This window comes from Bombus vosnesenskii, unplaced genomic scaffold (assembly GCF_011952255.1).
Source record: "Bombus vosnesenskii isolate JDL3184/JDL3185 unplaced genomic scaffold, Bvos_JDL3184-5_v1.1 scf7180000016279, whole genome shotgun sequence".
Taxonomy (NCBI): Eukaryota; Metazoa; Arthropoda; class Insecta; order Hymenoptera; family Apidae; genus Bombus; species Bombus vosnesenskii.
In genome coordinates this window covers 1,120,767-1,141,653 of record NW_022884348.1, presented here as the reverse complement: position 1 = coordinate 1,141,653, position 20,887 = coordinate 1,120,767, and the positions used below count along the sequence as shown (strand labels likewise).

At 35.4% G+C, this 20,887-nt stretch overlaps 1 protein-coding gene across 1 annotated transcript in view; it reads left to right on the top strand.

Annotated features, from left to right (window-relative positions):
* Positions 1–20,887, top strand: part of LOC117242894 (neural-cadherin-like) — an 87,226-nt gene that overhangs the window by 64,930 nt on the left and 1,409 nt on the right. Inside the window, exons 2-23 of the mRNA XM_033509952.1 lie at positions 7,812–7,955; positions 9,324–9,439; positions 10,792–10,956; positions 12,212–12,349; positions 12,897–13,083; positions 13,541–13,774; positions 13,990–14,162; positions 14,321–14,470; positions 14,761–15,066; positions 15,190–15,463; positions 15,568–15,776; positions 16,134–16,466; positions 16,556–16,762; positions 17,262–17,533; positions 17,629–17,834; positions 17,990–18,132; positions 18,312–18,923; positions 19,046–19,346; positions 19,582–19,771; positions 19,867–20,108; positions 20,362–20,577; positions 20,654–20,809. Coding sequence (XP_033365843.1) covers positions 7,812–7,955; positions 9,324–9,439; positions 10,792–10,956; positions 12,212–12,349; positions 12,897–13,083; positions 13,541–13,774; positions 13,990–14,162; positions 14,321–14,470; positions 14,761–15,066; positions 15,190–15,463; positions 15,568–15,776; positions 16,134–16,466; positions 16,556–16,762; positions 17,262–17,533; positions 17,629–17,834; positions 17,990–18,132; positions 18,312–18,923; positions 19,046–19,346; positions 19,582–19,771; positions 19,867–20,108; positions 20,362–20,577; positions 20,654–20,809 — 4,974 coding nt within the window. The remainder of the gene's footprint in view (positions 1–7,811; positions 7,956–9,323; positions 9,440–10,791; positions 10,957–12,211; positions 12,350–12,896; positions 13,084–13,540; positions 13,775–13,989; positions 14,163–14,320; positions 14,471–14,760; positions 15,067–15,189; positions 15,464–15,567; positions 15,777–16,133; positions 16,467–16,555; positions 16,763–17,261; positions 17,534–17,628; positions 17,835–17,989; positions 18,133–18,311; positions 18,924–19,045; positions 19,347–19,581; positions 19,772–19,866; positions 20,109–20,361; positions 20,578–20,653; positions 20,810–20,887) is intronic.

The window sequence follows — 20,887 nt, the reverse complement described above, 5'->3', positions numbered from 1 at the left end:
AAACTGTATACCGACATATTGCACCGCCTCGGACGTTTCTTAAGCAACGAAATTTTAATATTAAACGTTAAACGTGTAAAAATGCTCGTCGGATCGTTTTGAATCTTTCGATTATCTTGAAATTTCTAACGATTAGCGAGCTTTTTGAAGACTATCGAAAATAAAAATTTATCGTGACTCATAAAAAAGCAAAGCTTTTTAACGATCGTGATAATTATCAATTCGAACGTACTTCATACTAAATAAATGCAAGTAAAATTTTCCATGTAATTCACTCGATTCGTCATTTTGCCTTGTGGAACTCTTTTTCCAAAAAAAATTCCACGATTGTTTATTCGAATCGTTAAGGTGGACAGATTTTCCGGTAATTCGGTAAATTATGACTGCACGTGTTGTAATAAATTTCAGTTTGTTATCAGAGAAGCGACTAAATGTCGTAACGAAGAGCGCGTAAATTCTATAGAGGGATATGTCGTTGTCTCACAGGAATAGTAATAGTTAACGATCGCATTTGTTAAATACAGGATCGCTCAGTTTACAGATCACTGACGAGTGATTGCAACCACATTCGAATGCCGATGAGATACAGCGTTGCCAAACAAGAGCGTTCGATCGAAGAGTAATGACAAATTTAAACCATTCGTACACGAAGTATACGTCAGATACCTGTTTCACGATATTAAGAAACTAGTAATATCTCGGGTCGTTGATATATTTTACTTGAAATATTTCTTTTAAATAAGAGAATAGCTCTTTTATTAAGATTAATTTTCTTATTTTAAGAAGCCTCTTACCTTAAAATTCTTCTTTCCTTATTAGTTTGCTAATAAGTGCAAAGAGGAAAATATTTGTTCGTTGGAAGTCTGAGATAAACTTTTTCATTCATTAATAGGATAAAGCTTTATGACTACGTAATTTCATTTTTTATCTTTTTCGTCTAAAAGGGTAAACTGAAAGTTTAAAAACTAAAACAACCAACTAAAATATGTTCGCGATATTTACTGAACAAATAGTAAAGATGAATTTACGGTTTCGTATAGTGTTTATCTTAAAATTCATGCTAGTGTAGTCAGCAGAGCGTGAAGCAAGAGAAAAATTTCACAAAAGCCAGAGTTCCATATTTTTTTTATTACAAAGAATTTGAATTTGAATCGACCTTTTCAAACCCAATATGTAATCGATCGCTTGTAGAATTTAAATAAAGAAATTTCGAATCAATTCCGACTAATATTACAGATCAACAATTCGATAATGAAACGAATAATATAAAAAATATTATTTCATCCAAATTAAAAAAATAAATAAATTTGAAATAAATCAAATACTACCTTTGTCGATACTTTCAAATATATAAAACAAATCAATTGAATCGATAATTTATTACCAGTCTTTTAGCGAAGTGAGCGATAACGCAAACGAAAATGATAACGCACATAAAATGCTAAAGATTATTCCAACGAAAAGATATAACTTACGTATACCTATTGGCAGGAATCGATCATGTCGTCAGAACTAAAAAATATTCTACAAATAAATCATTTGTTAAATAAATGCAATAAAAGGTATACGCATATCTTGCATATGATTTTCTTTGCCATTCTATCTAAATCTATTATATTTCTTATTTCAATTTACTAAAATTTACATCGCTAAACGATAACTTTTAAGAAGCTTGTTTATTACCTGACACATGATATATAGAATATTATATTTGATTTTGAGAAATTTGATTCGATACATAGAAGAGATATGATATACAGAATATTATTTGAAGATCACTAAACAACTGTGTAAAACTTGCGATATTTATACATACATATACTCCTTTTCAATGAAATTTTAACAAAGAAATTGAGTACATCGGTCGATTAAGCGAAGATTTATTGTTCTTGTTAACATTTCGCGAATCAGTCATTTTAAATCGCAAATAAATTTCACGAGAGCTTGTACGTCTATCCAAACACTCACTGCCGCGGATAGATAGTCACGTAGCACGTTGGCCATTTAGTTATCCACCGTATGGATTGCCGTACCGTTAAAAGTTAACGCGTTCCCCGCCAACGTCTGTCCCTCGTAAATTTTAAATTGCACGCGCCGTGCGAGAGGCGAATTTATTTTACCGCTGCATCCGGCATATTTACTGCGAATCACAATTCACGATCAGAAGAGTCGCGATTCCATCAGCCCTTTCTGTTGAATTGTTTGGGTCATTAAGCTCTTTTGACTTTTAATTATTAGATGCTCCAACGAAATTGTTATCTGTCCATGTTACTATTGATCGTTACTATATGCAGCGAATTCAAACGGCACGAGCCTGTTTCAAATTTTATTTACGCGAAGATACGTTTCGCTGATTTTTATAAATTTACTTAAATACATACATATGTTTCTAACTGTTATGCTGATTATCAAAACCTACTGTATAGGACGATTTAGAGCATCATGAATCGATAGAAGAACTACTAAATTATCTATAATGTTCTAAATGTATCGACATAGATACATTTTTGTAACGGTACTCGAATATGTCCGAAAAATTAGAAATCACGAAATTTTGGCAGAGTACCAAGAGAGAAACGTAGAGTTTCGCAATAAGTCTTCCGTGAAAGTTATTTATTAATATTTAGTACAAGGATCTGCAGTGGACATATTGAAAATATCATGAAACTTTAGCGTCATATATGCGAAAAATTCGGTCATAAATTTTTCTATGAAATATTGGAAGAATGCGATAAATAAAATAAAATGAATATTTTAGAAAATCGATGCTTTTATGAAATACAAGAAAAATGGAACGTCTCTCCAAAAATGTTTTTTATGAAATTTTGATTATAAAATAGTAAATTTAACACGAAACTATAGCCTGTTGCATTATGAAACATACTTGCATAACATATTTATTCTTCTTCCTTACTGCATAGATCGTAATAATACAAATTACGACAATTTAGTATTATATAAAATATCTACAAAAGTTTAAAAATAGCTACTGTATTATTTGCCTAAACGCATAAAACAAATATCAGCAATGGTATAACAACATAAATTTTAATACATCCGTTTTAATATTATATCACTTGTGTAACACATTCGAGAAATGTAGTTGCTATAACCATTTGATTTATAATTACTAAACGCTTAGATATACACATAAGTATTACTTATTACCATGGTTCCGTGGTATTCGCATAGATATAATAATCTATACATAGACCACCGTGCACTGGTTTAATATTGTTTGTGGCTAGTGTTGGATATATGAGGTATCCGGTCATTACGCTCTTTTGATGTTTAATTACTAGATACCTAGGTAAATGTTACTTATTACCATACTTGTTAGGTAAATTATAATAATCTGGCTTCCCACACGGCGCAGCGGCGCTCTAATATCCTTTGGAAGATAGTAAATGCATTTCATAAATTCGTAAACGATTTTCCTCTCGTATTTATATCGTTGATATAAATATAAAATTGCTTCGCAATTATATTTGCTTCGCGATAACTTGAAATAAAAAATGTATTTCTAATATTAATACTTGACAAAACTTCATTTTTTCTGTTTAGACATATTCGGAAAGAATTTTTTAATTCATTGGATATGTATCGAATAACGCGTATGAATTATTCTAACAAATATTCTTTAAAAATACATCTAAGAAAAAGTTTCGGAAAAGAAATTAGTTTACTGCGTGAAAGTTTACTTTTCCTCGTTCGCAATTCGATCTCAGGTTACCTCGTTTCCTAGAATAGTACATACACTTTTTACTCCATGTCATTAAACAGATCGCACAGTGCAACTAAAGCGGAATGTACCGATGTACTACAGTAAACTCTAATTGCACGTTTAACACTAAACCGACTGTGATACTGTTTCCTAAAGTAACGTGGAAAATAAAACGAAAAGGATGGCACCTCTAATTAAATATTAAGTATGAAAATTGAAATAAATTTTGACAGCGTCGTATGCGTCACTCGTAGAGAATATCACTTCTCTATTCATCTTCGCGCCATTGCTACAAAATTGACGTTTAATCTTCATTTTATAGAAATACTTTTATTTTTAGATCGCTATCGCATTTTATTTCGAAGTTTTCGCTCCAACTAAAAAATAAACCAAGGCTATAAAATGAAACAGCGTGAGAAAAGAAGAGCGTAGCTGTTTCCAATAATGTAATATCCGTTTACGAGTCTCCCTTTGCACATTGGCATAATTCTACAACCAATTCGACCACATTTTGAAACTACATTTTCATGAACATACGAGCACATCGATCAACAATCGCTATCTTCCTCTCGCATGAAATACTCGGTCGAATTCGACCGAGAAATCCGGATATTGCAGGCGTACCCGCATCCGTCTCCTCTTTTTTCACCACCCTCTCGATGCTCCTCTGCCATCCCATCGCCTCTGGTTAGCAATAAATCGTGGAAAGCCGCGCATTAAGAATTACGGTCGAGCGAAAGTGGGTCACGAATCAATCGAGAGAAGAAAACCGTCGAATTGTTACGGCCGAGTCGGGGTGGTTTTACCCTGCTGGAAAGAGTAATCGCTGCGGAAGGGCCTCGCAGCATAATTAATTCCTCAGCCTTCCTTCAGTGCCTGTTCTTCATTCTGTGTAAACGTTATACCGTGTACCTCAATTTTTTCATCGCTCCACGACGGAAATTAATTTGATGAAACGACAACAAAGATGAAAGGCTATGAATAATATGAAAAAATCGGTGAAAGCACGAAGAATTGGGAACGTGTTTGACAATGTTCCTCTCGTCTTTTTAACGTTATTGCTGCCTATCGGTGGAAATGGATTTTATATTGCTTTTTCTTTTCTTTTTTTTTTTTTCTCTAATTCTGATGTAGCGATGCTTTTTGAGAGATTGCGTTTGTTTTTGTGAAACACAGATAAAAGGACAATGGTGGATTACATTTGACGAACGATGCTTCATTTCGCTTTCTTTTTATTTCGCCTCGAGTGTAATTATATCTTTATTCTGTGTTTCTGTTATTACGTTTCTCTAACTATAATCGTCTACACAATAATCGTGTATACATTACGAGTCGATAAGTTTAAGATTAATTCCTCGTTAATATGATTTAATAAAACTCAAGTATCTTTACCGTACGAAATTAGTGTCCAAACTATGTATACGTGCTAGTATACATAAATAGAGTAGAAATATATTCAAGTCGTAGTTTCGTAAAATAAGTTGTGCTTCTGTCTTCTTAACAAGAAAGTGATAAATTATTTTTAATTCGATCGTCGTAAGCAATTCGTTTATGAGACTTCCTTTACGAAGTTCCAAAGCCAACATACCAATCACAAACTCCTGTCCCATCCTCCATACGCTCGCACGATACCACAAATTCCACGAACGAAGAATCGCGCGAATCTTCGTCGCAACAAAGACAGCGTTTTCTCAAAGAGATTCCAATCCTTGTCAGTCTGGTTTCCGCAAAAGGCGACTCCTCTCGTTGCACTGTCTTATCCATCCAATGCCATCTAATCGGCTGTGAAAATCCTGAAAAAACGATATCGGTTCGCGCGAAATTCACTCGGTCGAGGCGAATAGTTTTTCTAGCGGGATTAATCGCAAATGGAATTTAGGATTTCCAGTCACGAATGACAGGAAGACAGAAGCACGATTTCGGTATGGTGTGGCGCGCTAATTGACTTAATCAGACGGGTATTTGTCGGGGAAAGAGAATCGAGGGAAGTTAAACTCTCAAAGATAGGCGGAGGCAAATTGCCTGGAGCGATGCTGCATCCAGGGCGTTCAGCAAATTGACGCGAGAATTCATCTTAATAATCCGCCTATTAGTGGCGCGCAGATATGAGATATGTATTTCGGATACATCGTTTCGCTGATGGCAGCCAGTTACACTCTGAATTCTAGCTAGGTGAAAATCAACGCTGGAATACGCTCGAATTTGTTTCGTTCTCGAATAACGGTGATCCTGTCGATGTGCTGTTAATCATGAAAATTAAACTTCTGCGACCATCATTTTCGTAAAACATGCTATTTTCGTAAAACATGCTTTTTTTTCAAACTGTTGTGAAAACGTTGTTTCTCGCGATGTATTAGGTGCCTGTATTTAGAAAAGTCTGCGAATGGTTGCAGTGGTTAATTTGTACAATTTGTACGGGCAGCAAGGAATTTTAACGAGCGTGTCTGTTGAGAAAAGTTTGAATTTCTATACAATGACGATACGATGACAATACAGCAATTTATTACGAAAACGTTCTTTCTTAACGTCATTAATTTACTGCAACTTTTTATATACCTAATTATATTATGAACTGAACATTTAAGTATAAAATCGAGTAATAATTAACGAAACAAAGTTACCATTTAGTAGCATTTAATCGGAGATTTTCCTCTTCTACCTTAATTTTAGAGAGGTTAGTAAAATGAATAAAAAAAAAAAAAAAAAATCAGCTTCACTGATCATATTCTGCGATTTCGTGATAAATCAGTACCCGTCGCTGCTTTCGTAATGAACTTCTGTCTTCGTTTAACTATTTTATCGTGAAGATCGATACCTGGTTTCTCAAATCTCCGATCCGCAACGGAAGCTAATAAATTACCGAACATGAATTTTCCATTAAATTATCTGCATAAATTAACCGTGAAATATCAAGCTCTGGGAACAAGTCGAGAACGCCACGCAATCTTGTTCGTACCCGAATGAAAATCGACAAGTAGGAAATTTCAGTCTGATGTATGCGTTTCGTTGACCTACTATCTGCGCTAAACGTTACAGAGATGAATTACTTGTTCCGCGAAATTGAATCTTGGAATTAGTAACAAATCCAAAACGCGTGTGATCTTCCACCAACTTACCGCTCGTTTGGCACAATCGATTAACATTATTTTTTAATATTAGCGTGCCTGCAACGCGTTGACAGGATGTTTCTTTCGTTCTTGATGGTAGATATATCATTTTTACGTTTCTATTTGCTTAAAAATATAAAAGATCGTAGAAATCGTAACTATTACAAAAACAACAACGATCGTACAACTTGAAACATACTTCAAAATTACTCTATACGACAGAAACGTATTCTTCGTGCAATATAATATTTAAATATTTACGTGAAACGAACAGAATGAATGAAGTGAAATGAGAAGAATCAAGCATTAGTCGCAGAAATGAATTTTTTCCGATTTTTGCGTAAAATGAAAGTTTGATTGTTGGAAAGAACTGACCTAATATACGTAAATGTCATCCGAGAGGGAGAAAAAGTACATGTGTGCGTGCGTGAATGTATGCAAATCTGGAACGTAAAACGTAACAACTGCAGAAATACGTGACATATTTACTTAGTTAAAAACAAAATTAACGACGTAACATCTCTTAAGAAAAATAATAGACCACCATCCTTATTACTTAGAACGCAAACATAAAAAGCGGTATAAAAATGGAGAACTCCTGAGGCAAAGAGCACCACGAATATGCACGCAATATACATGGAAATTACTTGCGAATTTTCAAAGTAGATGTCATGTTATTCTACGTATGTATATGCGATTTTATCCAGCGAACAAAATAAACTTTCCACTCGATGCACAGACTGTTCGCTAGTTTTTTATCGGCAAGTATATATAAGCCTTCGTAAATGATATGACGAGTCTTAGGAAAATCTGGATGGAAACGAATTTGCATCTTGAAGAGACATATCATAAGGAAATACGAGAACAGGCTTTTGAATCTTTCAGAGGGATTACTTTGCAACCCATATTCACTGACTTTCGTATCGTAGCGAGAATGGAACGAAACCTAAACGTGTCTTCCTGCCTTTTGTCTGTTTCAGTGACGAAATTCATTCGTATTGGAATAGCTGACAAGAACGACAATCCGCCTTACTTCGACAAAGGCCTCTACGAGGCTGAAGTAGACGAAAATGAGGATATACAACACACGGTTCTCACTGTCACCGCCAAAGATCACGACGAGTGTAAGTGAACATATATGCAAATGCGCGATCATTTTTCACTTTGATGAACTTCTAAAGCTTGTAGCTCGTAAAAAGAAATGGATGCAGAGGCGTGTAATCGTTTCGTCTGAACGCTAGGTATCAGGAATAAAGGTTTTTAAGAAAGGAAAGTGATTGAGACGTTTGCCATGTCAATATTTAATTAGTTGATCGTTTGTACCGCTGGTTTTGTAAGTTTTCGAAAGTTTTTTGAAGGAAAGATTGTTTTCATGGTAAAAGAGATAGAGTGGAAAAAATATTCTGGAACGTTTGCTTTACTTTTCTAGTGACAAAACAACGCTGTTGCATCGTGGTAAAGATAAATACCGCTGTATGAAAACAGCTACAGTTTGTTTTCTTTCTATTTCTCCATGAAAAAATTTTATAAAGCAACGATATTGTAAATTGCAAATTGATATTTCGCGTATGAAGGTAAGATGCGATTCTGTATATTAAAGTAATAATGTTTCGTACATAGTTTTCATAAAATTATAATCCGTAAACGTTCCAATTTGTATAAAAATATCCATGTCATGCTAATCAACTCAACATATATTAAACTACACATCTAGTATCGTATTTTCTAATAAATGGAAATGTCGTCGTCTACCAAACAATGAGAAAAAGTATCTTCGCTTATCGAAGGTATCAGCTCTGACGGAGTACCGATGAAGTTCGCGTCGTATGTCTTCCCTTTATTCCTGATAATGATTTTATACTTCGTCTCGAAGTTCTGTATCCTTAACCTGGCTAACAAGTTTCGCTAAAATCCATCTGCCTCTTCGCCACTCGGATCCAAAGGCACGTAAACTGCTTACAAAACTTTAAATACCAGATGGTTGAAGCAAAGTCACGAAACATATTTATCCGATAGACCTCGATTAAGAACTTAGACGTATGGATTTATTACCTTCTAATAGAACCTGCTTAAGGATACAGTCTTCCTTTCCGTTTTTCCCCGTAAATGAGAAAGGATGTCAGAGGGAAACTGACGTTGACGCTACTTATGATCGAATACGGTCCCTGGGGAAATTTACCCGGTGAAAATTTAAAGAATGACCATTTTAATAAATCTCGCTGTTAGAATCGTAAGTTCGTTGCAAGACAAACGAAATATTTTATTTCGTAGTTGTACTACTATATTGTTCGATGATAGAATATATATCGTTTCTCGAATATAAACTCGTTGTTCGTTCAGCGAGTTGATAAGCAGAAGAATCTAAGACGTTTCCCTCTGGCGTACACCGATCGTTTTGTAAACGACACACGAACGACAGAGCGACAGGTAACGGAGTCATCGCAATCTCCTAAGGAATTTCATCTGAAAGGATCTTTCTCTGCATTTTACAGCCTCGCGTATTCGATATGAGATTACGAGCGGTAACATAGGCGGTGCATTCGCCGTGAAGAATATGACTGGCGCCATTTACGTCGCAGGTGCATTAGATTACGAAACGAGGAAAAGGGTTAGTACATCATGGTATCACGAACGAAAAGGAAAGACACTGACAGCGGTGGAGAAAAATACAGAAGAATAGAACAAGGAAGTAACAAAAACACGGGGAAATAGATAAAACAGAGAGAAAGAGGAGCGAGAAAGCCTTCGATACGTCCCTGTTTAATCCTTTTAACCGTGTCCCAAGCATCGCGTTTTATCACTCGCGGTCCAATAAAAACCGTGAAATAGTGCGAAAAGTTCCGCGGTTATTGCACGTTTCCTATCCGCTCATTTGTCATTGCTTTAATAAGTCTTTCGTTTCATGTGCTCCGACGTATCGTAGCTATGACATTATCGTAAATTTTGCTGAGAAATCGGATCACTCTGCGCTTCGTTTTAATCAAATTCCCATACCCTGGTGCGGGTCGCGTCGTCAAAACATTCGCTTCGTTTTGGACGGTTCTTCATGAATTCCGAACTTTTCGCATTCCACTTTTATCGTTTTCGTTTCTCCTCTAATTTTCTTCCTTCCATTACTTCTAATCGAGTCAATCGGTCGTATGAATTATTAGGAATACAGAAGAATAAAAAATTACACGAGATCGCACGTTATTCGATAGTTTAGAAATATTTTAAATAGTTTTATCGCTATTCCGTACGATTTATCGTTCTTTGTCGTACGTATTATTTGGTAAAATGAATTCGTTTTATTAATCAAGGTACACGATGTTCACGTTCTATCTGATATTTTATCGCGATTATGAAATATTTTATATTCTTAATATTCAATTTTACGTCGAATTTATGTTAGAAAATTAGAAAAGGGAATGGTCTCTCGCGAGGATTAAAGCACCAATTTACTTGATTAATCTTTTACTTTTTGCCTTGTTTCATTAAAGCGTAAGGTTGTTCAACTTCGTTCGTCCATTCTACGTATTGCTGCAAAAAAGACTTTCATGCTTTAAAAACGGTTTCATCAGTCCACTGTTTTTATAACTTCCATTAAAAAAAAAAAGTAATCTCGTTTTTATGAACTTTTTTTTGGTCCATTAAATAGACAGCAGCGCTCGATCTTTATAAACTTTTTTATCAGAACTTCCCGTACCGAGCTTCTCGCGTGCCGCTGGTTTCTGATCTATAAAATGTAACCAAGAGATAAGTTTCGCTGTCAAACGTATGTTTCGTCGAATTCTATCGACAATTTTATCGACAATTTATTTCCTCCGTTGTTTTTACAATAAACTGCTTATTTTTTTACGATCCGTAAATTGTTGCTCGAAAGTTGCATTTCCATTATTCCCAGAAAGAGACCGCTGTCGGTGCAGTAACTCGAGTCAGCTGCAAACGCTGTTATCCACTTGTTCTGCTTTAATCTTACAGTACGAGCTTCGCCTGACCGCGTCTGATAACTTGAAAGAAAATTACACGACGGTCGTGATACACGTGAAGGATGTAAACGATAATCCGCCTGTCTTCGAGCGCCCGACTTACAAAACGCAGATCACAGAGGAAGATGACAGGACTTTGCCTAAACGCGTCCTCGGGGTAATTATTCCATCTATTCTGAAATTGGTGCATAATTTACCAAGCGATTCGTACTCACTTTATAGTTGAATCTTATACTTTGAGGGTCGGAGAACCGACACAAGTGATAAATATTACAACGAATTCTTCGATATTCGTTACCGAATATACGATAGTTTAATTTAAAAAGGAGCCGTGACAAATTCTTATCTTCAGAAATGCGCCAACGTAATTAAATCGTCTAGCTAGTCGATAAATCCTTCTCTTTCTAAGCTGCGTATATTTCAATTGCCTTTACGTATAATTCGGTCAAACGTGATCGTCCTAAATCCCAGGTAAAGAAATAGAATAATAGTAAGAGAATGATGTTATACTGGAAAATTGCTAGCTGGAAAATTGATGGAATTGATTCGTTAAATCGTTCGACGTGAATTCGATCCTTATTTTATCCAATTACGACCAGGCTATCGTTATGTCTTCCCTGTATGTCCTTTATCACGAACTTCTGGATAAAGGAAAATTATAGTATTTGGACAGCAGCACGTTGTATCTACGGGCTAATATAGAATTCAGAACGTAAAATCCCGAATAAAACAAGGTATACGGGACATAAAGTATGGATTGTAGAATATGGAATACATAATACGAAATGTAAAATATGCAGCATAGAGTATAGGACATAATGCATAGAATATAACGTAAAACACGAAATCTACAGATCACGATCAATGGCGTATAAATTTTTCGTCGTATATATTATATTACCTACGTATGACGAGATGAATTAATAGGAAACAAAAGCGAATGTGACATTTTTATTAAACTTGTCGTTTAAGTATACATATTTATGTCAAATCCAGCCAAAAGTATTTAAAATAAAAGTATTTGAAATAATATGAGTGGAAATTATCCACTCTATTCCACGAACGAAATTTTAATTGATTTTATACAGTTTTCATATATTTCGGGGTTTCGTATATTTTGATTGACAGAATAAGAAATTTAACACAATAGCAGGCCTGAATGTGGCAACGAATAACAAATATTTGATATCCAAAACGTTAACTAATTCCTACCAGAGGAATTGAAGAATAATAAAGAGAAGAATTATAAAAATGTTCGTTAAAAATGACTATAAAGTTATTAGACTTAAATTTTTGGAATATTTTCAAGTTACATATGTGTACAAGTACGATATCGCTTGCAGAACGACCTGGTAATTATAATAATAAATTGCTGAAACAATGTATTTATCGATAATGAATTTTTGACACAGGTCACAGCCACTGATGGGGATAAGGATAGGCCACAGAATATCGTCTACTTTTTAACTGGTCAGGGTATCGATCCTGATAATCCAGCGAATAGCAAATTCGATATCAACCGTACCAGCGGAGAAATTTACGTTCTAAAGGTTTGTTCCATTTGCCAAATTTAATTAACACGAATCAGCGTAAAGATTAGTGTATGTAGAAACTTCGATTCTCGATTACTGATTACAACAAATACTTTCTGTCTTTATTAATTTTTTATTTATTAACGATTTTAATACTTGGATGCCAAAAAATTATCGAAACAGGAGAATGCTCGCCACAAACTCCACGTGCCAAATTAAATATTTCTACGTAAGCTCATAAATCCATTAAAACACCTCGCTAAGTACCTTAAAACTTCTACTTCAAATCACCTCTTGCTGCTTTTATACAAAAGTTATTTAAATCGTTCAAAAGTTACGGTTTAAGTTTATTTAAAACTGATACAATGCAGCAGCGAAAGAAAGAAATTAAATTTTCGACGATAAAATCGTGTATTTAATTCGTAGTCCCGGTCGAAAGTACGTTTTGTCGTCAAGAAGTATCGTAGAGGAAAAAATCGCTCAGAAGTTTCAGCGAAGCTTCTTTTATTAAATTTGCCTCGCATCCTAAGTTACTTAGGGTCGTAATCTCGGTGTTACTCCACAGCCACTGGACAGGGATCAACCAAATGGAAGACCGCAGTGGCGATTCACTGTATTTGCTCAAGATGAAGGCGGAGAAGGTTTGGTTGGATATGCTGACGTTCAAGTGAACCTGAAGGACATCAACGACAATGCACCTACGTTCCCACAAGGCATTTATTTCGGGAACGTCACGGAAAACGGAACGGCAGGTAAAGTTAGATTACATTTTCGCTATGAAGGAAATATTGCTTTTTCTTTCACGATGTGTTAACATAGTCTTTGCAATATATGATTTATTCATGATACATTGTTGAAAATATGAGAATGGACAGACACGATTTATATTCAAATAACGTTTAATAATCTAGATTGGCAATCTAGAACAAATGGACTTCTTTAAGTATCAATTTAAGGTTTGTGTGAAAACGATTATTGTTAATTGACAGCTCAGTGGTATGTATTAATAAAAATACATTGTTTGTAAAAAAAAATGAAATAAATACAGAAAGCATCATACGTAAGACGTGTATTTATCTAGAAAAAAAAAAGAAAGAATAGTACATAAGTATTTTAGTATTTTAGTTTTTTACAGTTAAAGATTTTATCATTTACATTGCTTTTTCTATACAAACGATTAAGATCAGTTTTTTCCTTACTTGTTCCCAGGAATGGTTGTAATGACCATGACAGCGGTCGACTATGACGATCCGAGCGAAGGTACAAACGCAAAACTAATTTATTCTATCGAAAAGAATGTCATCGAGGAGGAAACTGGCTCGCCAATTTTTGAAATTGAATCGGAAACCGGTGTGATAAAGACGGCAGTATGCTGTTTGGACAGAGAACGCACGCCAGATTATTCTATACAAGTGGTAGCAATGGATGGAGGGGGGTTAAAGGGTAAGTTAAAAATTAAAATGGAAACTCTGAAAGATCTTTGGAAATTTTAACTCATTAACGCATAAAGTATAAAGTGTTTTATAGAAATATCAGATTTATTTCAAATCAGATCTCAAGATCTTTTTGTATTTAATATTTTAAATTTTCCATTTAAAATTGTTTCCTGCTTTAATTACAATGTACTGAGATTTTGATGGCATTTTTCCAATATTTAGGGACGGGGACAGCATCTATACGAGTGAAAGATATAAACGATATGCCTCCGCAATTCACAAAGGAGGAATGGTTTACGGAGGTAGACGAAACGGAAGGTCCAGATTTGCCGGAAATGCCAATTCTTACGGTCACTGTACACGATGAGGATGAGACCAATAAATTCCAGTATAAGGTACTGTTCATTGCGTCACTCGAATCGTTCCTTCGCGTATCTTTCCCCGAATTTCTTAAAGAAATTACGTTAATTGATTTAACAAAAAAGTTTTCTTATAACGGTTGAAGAAAAATAATTGTAGAATTATCGTTTATCGTATTAATTTACAAACGCAGGTGATCGAGAGCAGTGGTTACGGTGCTGATAAATTTACCATGGTAAGAAATAACGATGGCACGGGTTCCTTGAAAATTGTGCAATCGTTGGACTACGAGGACCAATTGCAGAGTAACGGATTCAGATTTAGGATACAAGTTAACGATAAGGTATTTAATTAAAAACTTACACAATTTTATAGATAACTTATATTTTTAAATCTACTGTTATCTTCCTACTCTATGTTCCCATACCCATTCTCCATAAATAATGAGATCATTTTCTAGCATATTTAGTACATTCTTCGTCTTGTTATAAGATAAAGTACGAGTCACGTTATTTTCTTACATTTTTGTGTTACAATCTTTCAGAAACGTATCTCATTCTATTTGTATTTCTATATTTTCAATCAACGATTTTTGGTTTGTGATACTATGCTGTAATATCCTGTACCTCGTAGGGCGAAGACAATGACAACGATAAGTATCACGTTGCCTATTCCTGGGTAGTGGTGAAGCTACGCGACATAAATGATAATCAACCGCAATTCGAGAAGGCGAATATCGAGACCACGGTTCCTGAAAATGCTCGCATTGGAAGCAGTCTCGAAACATTCACAGCCACCGATCCTGATCAGGGTGGTAAGAGCAAAGTGTTCTATTCGATTGATAGAAGTTCCGATCGTAAGAGGCAATTTTCGATCAACGAAAATGGCACGGTATCGATCCAGAGGAGTCTCGACCGCGAAGAAACCCCAAGGCATCAGGTAAATCGTAAAACCATATTGTTTATAAAATACTGATCGGATAATAACTTGTATTATTTATTTAATATTTAGATTATACTACTTAGATTCGAGACAAACCAAACTAAAAATCATTTGTTTCAGGTGAAAATCTTGGCCATCGACGATGGAATTCCACCTAAAACAGCGACAGCCACGTTAACAGTAATCGTACACGACATAAACGATAATCCGCCAAGATTTCTGAAAGATTATAGACCCGTGCTACAGGAACACTCGCAACAGAAAAAAGTAGTAGAGATCTCAGCGACGGATGACGACGATCGATCGAAGAGCAATGGACCACCGTTTACTTTCAGGATGGATCCAAAGGCAGACGATGTGATTCGTGCCAGTTTCAAAGTTGAGAGCGATAACAGTGAGTCTGGATCCAATCCTATTACGTTCCCGTTTCAGTGGAACGTTGTTAGTTGTAGTTCGATAGTTCTCGCTAACAAACGCCGGTTTTCTGTTTCCTTGCAGAGGGAGCGAACGGGGATGGCATGGCTATTGTGTCATCGTTACTATCGTTTAACAGAGAACAACAAAAGGAGTACTTGATACCGATCGTTATCAAAGACACAGGAACTCCATCGATGTCTGGGACCAGTACTTTAACTGTTATTATCGGGGATATTAACGATAACAAAATGCAACCTGGATCAAAGGACATTTTTGTATATAACTACGCAGTATGTATTTCGTTTCTATATTTAAATTTCATATAATTTTCTGTTTATTTTGACATTTTAGAAGTAAAGGAATTCGTGTTATTTAATATCAATTTTTATCCCAGAAACTAAGATGTAAATAAAATCAAGATACTATTGTCATACGTGACTTATGTGTGATATAATTACTATGCTATAATTACATAATTACTGTACTTATTTGAAAACTCAATACTATAATACGTTAGAATGAAATAGCACATTAATCTGGCTAAATGAATACTCAAAGAGTTAAAGATTATATTTCAAAGTTATTATTCAATATATAATTATAATTAAAGGTTCGTATAATTTGACTTGGTCGAGTTCGTTTCACAGGGACAATCACCAGACACAGAAATAGGCAGAGTTTACGTATTCGATTTGGACGATTGGGATCTACCGGATAAAAAGTTCTATTGGGAGGGTTTAGAGCACGCTCAATTCAAGCTAGATGAGGACACCGGTATGATTTATATGAAATCAGGCATTCACGACGGTAGATATCATCTACGTTTCAAAGTCTACGATCGGAAGCACACGCAAACAGATGTCCCAGCAAACGTGACAGTCACGGTGAAAACGATTCCTTTCGAAGCTGTATTAAATTCTGGTTCGGTTCGAATATCTGGTATAACAGACGAAGATTTCATTCGTGTTTGGGATTATAAAGTAATTATTCTATTTAATTATACACTATTAACTCGTTCTTTTTTATATGAAATCTATATTTAATGAATTTTTCATTTTTTCTCCTCCAGTCACAAACTATATCGCGTAGCAAAGCAGAATTATTTAGAGATAAATTGGCGCATTTGTTAAATATCGATAGAGAAAATGTAGACGTGTTTAGCGTTCAATTACGTAGAATGTATCCACCGTTGACAGACGTCAGATTCGCGGCCCACGGATCGCCGTATTACAAGCCTGTAAGATTGAATGGAATCGTACTGATGCATCGTGAAGAAGTAAGTTAATATGAATTAATTCATGGCATTTCAATTTGTTATAGTGTAAATAATTCAAAATTTGCCATCTAAGTCATTTTAAGATTCTAAATCTTCCCATTGAATATTTTTGGCTTCTAATTAAATGGAATGTCAGTGAAAATATCAGATTATTATAAATATAGGAATATTGGATTATTTCAGCTTTTAGCAAAATTTTGTATCAGAGATACATCCTTTTCATGACCCTTTTACGTACTAGGGATAAATCCTATTATGAATGAATTATCAACAACGTTCAATCCGATATTATCACATAAATTAATACTTAATGAGGTCAATAACAATATTTCATAAATTGGATATTGTTTTTACTGAAACAAGGATTTCATGAAATGACCTGTTTTATAATTTATAGTAATAAATGAAAGGTCTCCAAATCGCAAAACCAATCAAACTTAAATAAAGGCTAAAATATATTTCACACAATTTGATTAAAAAATAATTTTAATTTAATTAGATCGAGAAAGAGGTCGGTATTAACATAACGATGGTGGGCATCGACGAGTGTTATTACGAGAATGAAGTATGCGAGGGTAGTTGCACAAACACCTTGGATATTAGCAGTTTACCATACATGGTCAATGCAAACAGAACCGCCCTAGTGGGTGTGCGGGTGGATGTAATCGCTGAATGTACATGCGGAGCTCGGAACTTCAGTAAAGGAGAATCATGTAGAAACAGCCCTTGTTATAACGGAGGCCGTTGCGTGGAAGGCCGATTTGGGTTATCGTAAGTCTGACAACTGGTGAAATTTAACATGTGATGTATTATACTAGCCTTTTAAAATTATATTAATTTTATTTAATGCATTTTTTATTACGTAGATGTCAGTGTCCTGCTGGATATAATGGTCCAAGATGTCAGCAAACTGCAAGAAGTTTCCGTGGAAATGGCTGGGCTTGGTATCCTGCACTAGAAATGTGCGATAACAGTCATCTGAGCTTCGAATTCATCACTAAGAAACCTGACGGATTACTATTATACAATGGGCCTATTGTTCCTCCTGAGGCTGACGAAATTATGGTTTCTGGTAAGCAAATATAGATCATAAGATAACAATAGATTTCTTAAGGTAATCAATAGCTGCCTCTATGATGTCTTTGCCAGAATTTAAGTCTAATAAATCAGCGATTTTTACAGCAACGAATGAAATAATATACTATTACGTAATGAACGTATTTACAGATTTTATATCCGTTGAACTGGAACGTGGAATACCTCGACTGTTGATAGACTTCGGTTCTGGTACTTTAGAGTTAAAAGTGAAGCCGAAAAGAACTTTGGACGACGGAGAATGGCACAGACTCGACATCTTTTGGAACACGGAGGTCAGAATTATCTTTTAAATCATAATTTAAATATCTTTATATGTGTCAAAATGAGAAAATAAAATTAAAATTATTAAAATGATTTCCTTCTTCTAGAAGGATAAGGTTATAACTAGATTACATCCAGTTTACAACGATCGCTTATAATTAATTCCACGGAATCCTATTTTATTTTACAGACGGTGAAATTAATCATCGATTATTGCAAATCCGCGGATATCTCAGAACCGGAAGACGGTACGCCACCAGAATTCAACGACACCAGTTGCCAAGCTCAAGGCACCATACCACCCTTCAACGAATATCTAAACGTAAACGCACCACTTCAAATCGGTGGTTTATACGTCGAGCAATTCGATCCAACTCATTACAAGTGGAAGCATATGCCAGTTGGTAAAGGTTTCGATGGCTGCATCAAGAACCTCTTTCACAATAGCAAGCTTTACGATCTAGCACATCCTGGTTTATCGAGAAACAGCGTAGCTGGCTGTCCTCAAACCGAGGAAATCTGCAACAACCAGGAATCCACCTTCCGTTGCTGGGAACACGGTACTTGCGTAGGAAGCTTCACTGAAGCCAGATGTCAATGTAACCCAGGATGGACTGGTCCTGGATGTATGACATCCACTATACCAACGACATTTAAACCACAAAGTTATGTCAAATACGCGTTGTCGTTCGAACCGGATAAATATTCCACTCAAGTACAACTGAGATTCCGCACCCGAGAGGTCCATGGTGAATTGTTTAGGGTCAGCGATCAGCATAATAGAGAATACGCTATTTTGGAGGTGATTATTCACGTTATCGCATTTTAGAAGCGAAAATAATATTCATTTAAATAAAGAAAGGAAACTAGCTAATTAAGTTAATAAAATATTCAATTATAGTTATTGCATTTTTTAATTCCTAGATCAAGGACAGCAGACTGCACTTCCGTTACAATTTGAACAGTCTGAGAACTGAGGAACGAGACATATGGCTGACTGCGATAGCTGTTGATGATGGACAGTGGCATACAGTTAGAGTATCGAGATACGGATCAGCTGCAACTTTGGAATTGGATGGTGGTGAAGGAAGAAGATTCAATGAAACCTTCTCCTTCGAAGGACACCAGTGGCTATTGGTTGACAAACAAGAAGGAGTTTTCGCGGGCGGCAAGGCTGAGTACACTGGAGTTCGGACGTTCGAAGTGTACGCGGATTATCAGAAAGGTAAACATTTTATAATTTTCGATAATCAAGTTGAAGAAGAGTATAAATGAAGACTGTGGAAAATGGCATATTCAATTATATATAGACAAAAGTTCTTGAACAGAAAGGTGCAGAATTAAATAGTTAGAAAGGCATTACGTGATAAAATACAAAAAATAAGATGCAATTATAAAAAGACTTCAGTGTTCATAGGATGATGCGAGGAGGAAGTTAATATAATTTTTCGTTTGAACAGGATGTCTCGATGACATAAGACTAGAGGGCAAACATCTTCCATTACCACCCGCTATGAATGGAACACAATGGGGTCAAGCAACAATGGCCAGAAATTTGGAAAGAAACTGTCCTTCGAATAAACCCTGTGCCAATGTCATTTGTCCAGAACCATTCGAATGTATCGATCTTTGGAACGAATATGATTGCACGTAAGTACTGCAAAATTTAAAGAACGCTATCTTTAATTTACATGTTTGTGTACATACGTATGATTTGATAAATCTTATCTTGTCTATGTTCCTAGATGTGGAGAAGGAAGAATTCCATCGCCTGATAGCAAAGGATGCATGGACAAAAACGAATGCATAGATTATCCTTGTTTGAACGGTGGTAGATGTATCAATCAAGATCCACGCTTTAGATATAGATGTATTTGTCCCGATGGTTTCTGGGGAGAAAATTGCGAACTCGTTCAAGAGGGACAAACATTGAAACTCAGTATGGGAGCTTTGGCAGCTATTTTAGTTTGTCTTTTGATTATTCTTGGTAAGTATCGCGCGGACAAGATGTATTACACGCGTAAAAAGCTACAGAAAGAAACATAACTTTCTAGAATGAAAAATTACACACTGACTAAAAGAATTCTACTATAGTTAATCAGTATCGTTCCTTTAATATTCCTCGTCCATTAAAAATGAAAAGAAAATGTATCTTTACGAAAAAGATAATTAAAACATCAAAAGAATTAAAAAATCAACTAATACAGAAAGTGATTAATGATATTCGTATTATGTTGTAGTTCTCGTCTTAGTATTTGTCGTCTATAATAGAAGAAGAGAATCTCATATTAAGTACCCTGGGCCTGATGACGACGTGAGAGAAAATATCATCAACTACGATGACGAGGGTGGCGGAGAAGATGATATGACCGCATTCGACATTACCCCGCTTCAAATTCCTATTGGTGGCCCGATTCCAGAAATGGGCGGGAAGCTACCACCATGTAAAATACCCTGTAAGTAATCCTCGTTGTTATATACATCCAAGATAACGGATAATCGGATATTCATACCATTGCAAATATTTTACAGACACGCTAGGACCAGAACCAAACGTGGGCATCTTTATAGAAGACCACAAAAAGAGAGCTGACAGTGATCCAAACGCACCACCGTTCGATGATCTACGAAATTATGCATACGAGGGTGGCGGAAGCATCGCAGGTTCATTGTCATCGTTAGCTTCCGGTAAGTACTTCTGTTTTCGTTTAATATTAAAAATGAATGAAAATTAAGATTACCAATTACAGATTCTTTGCAAAAAGG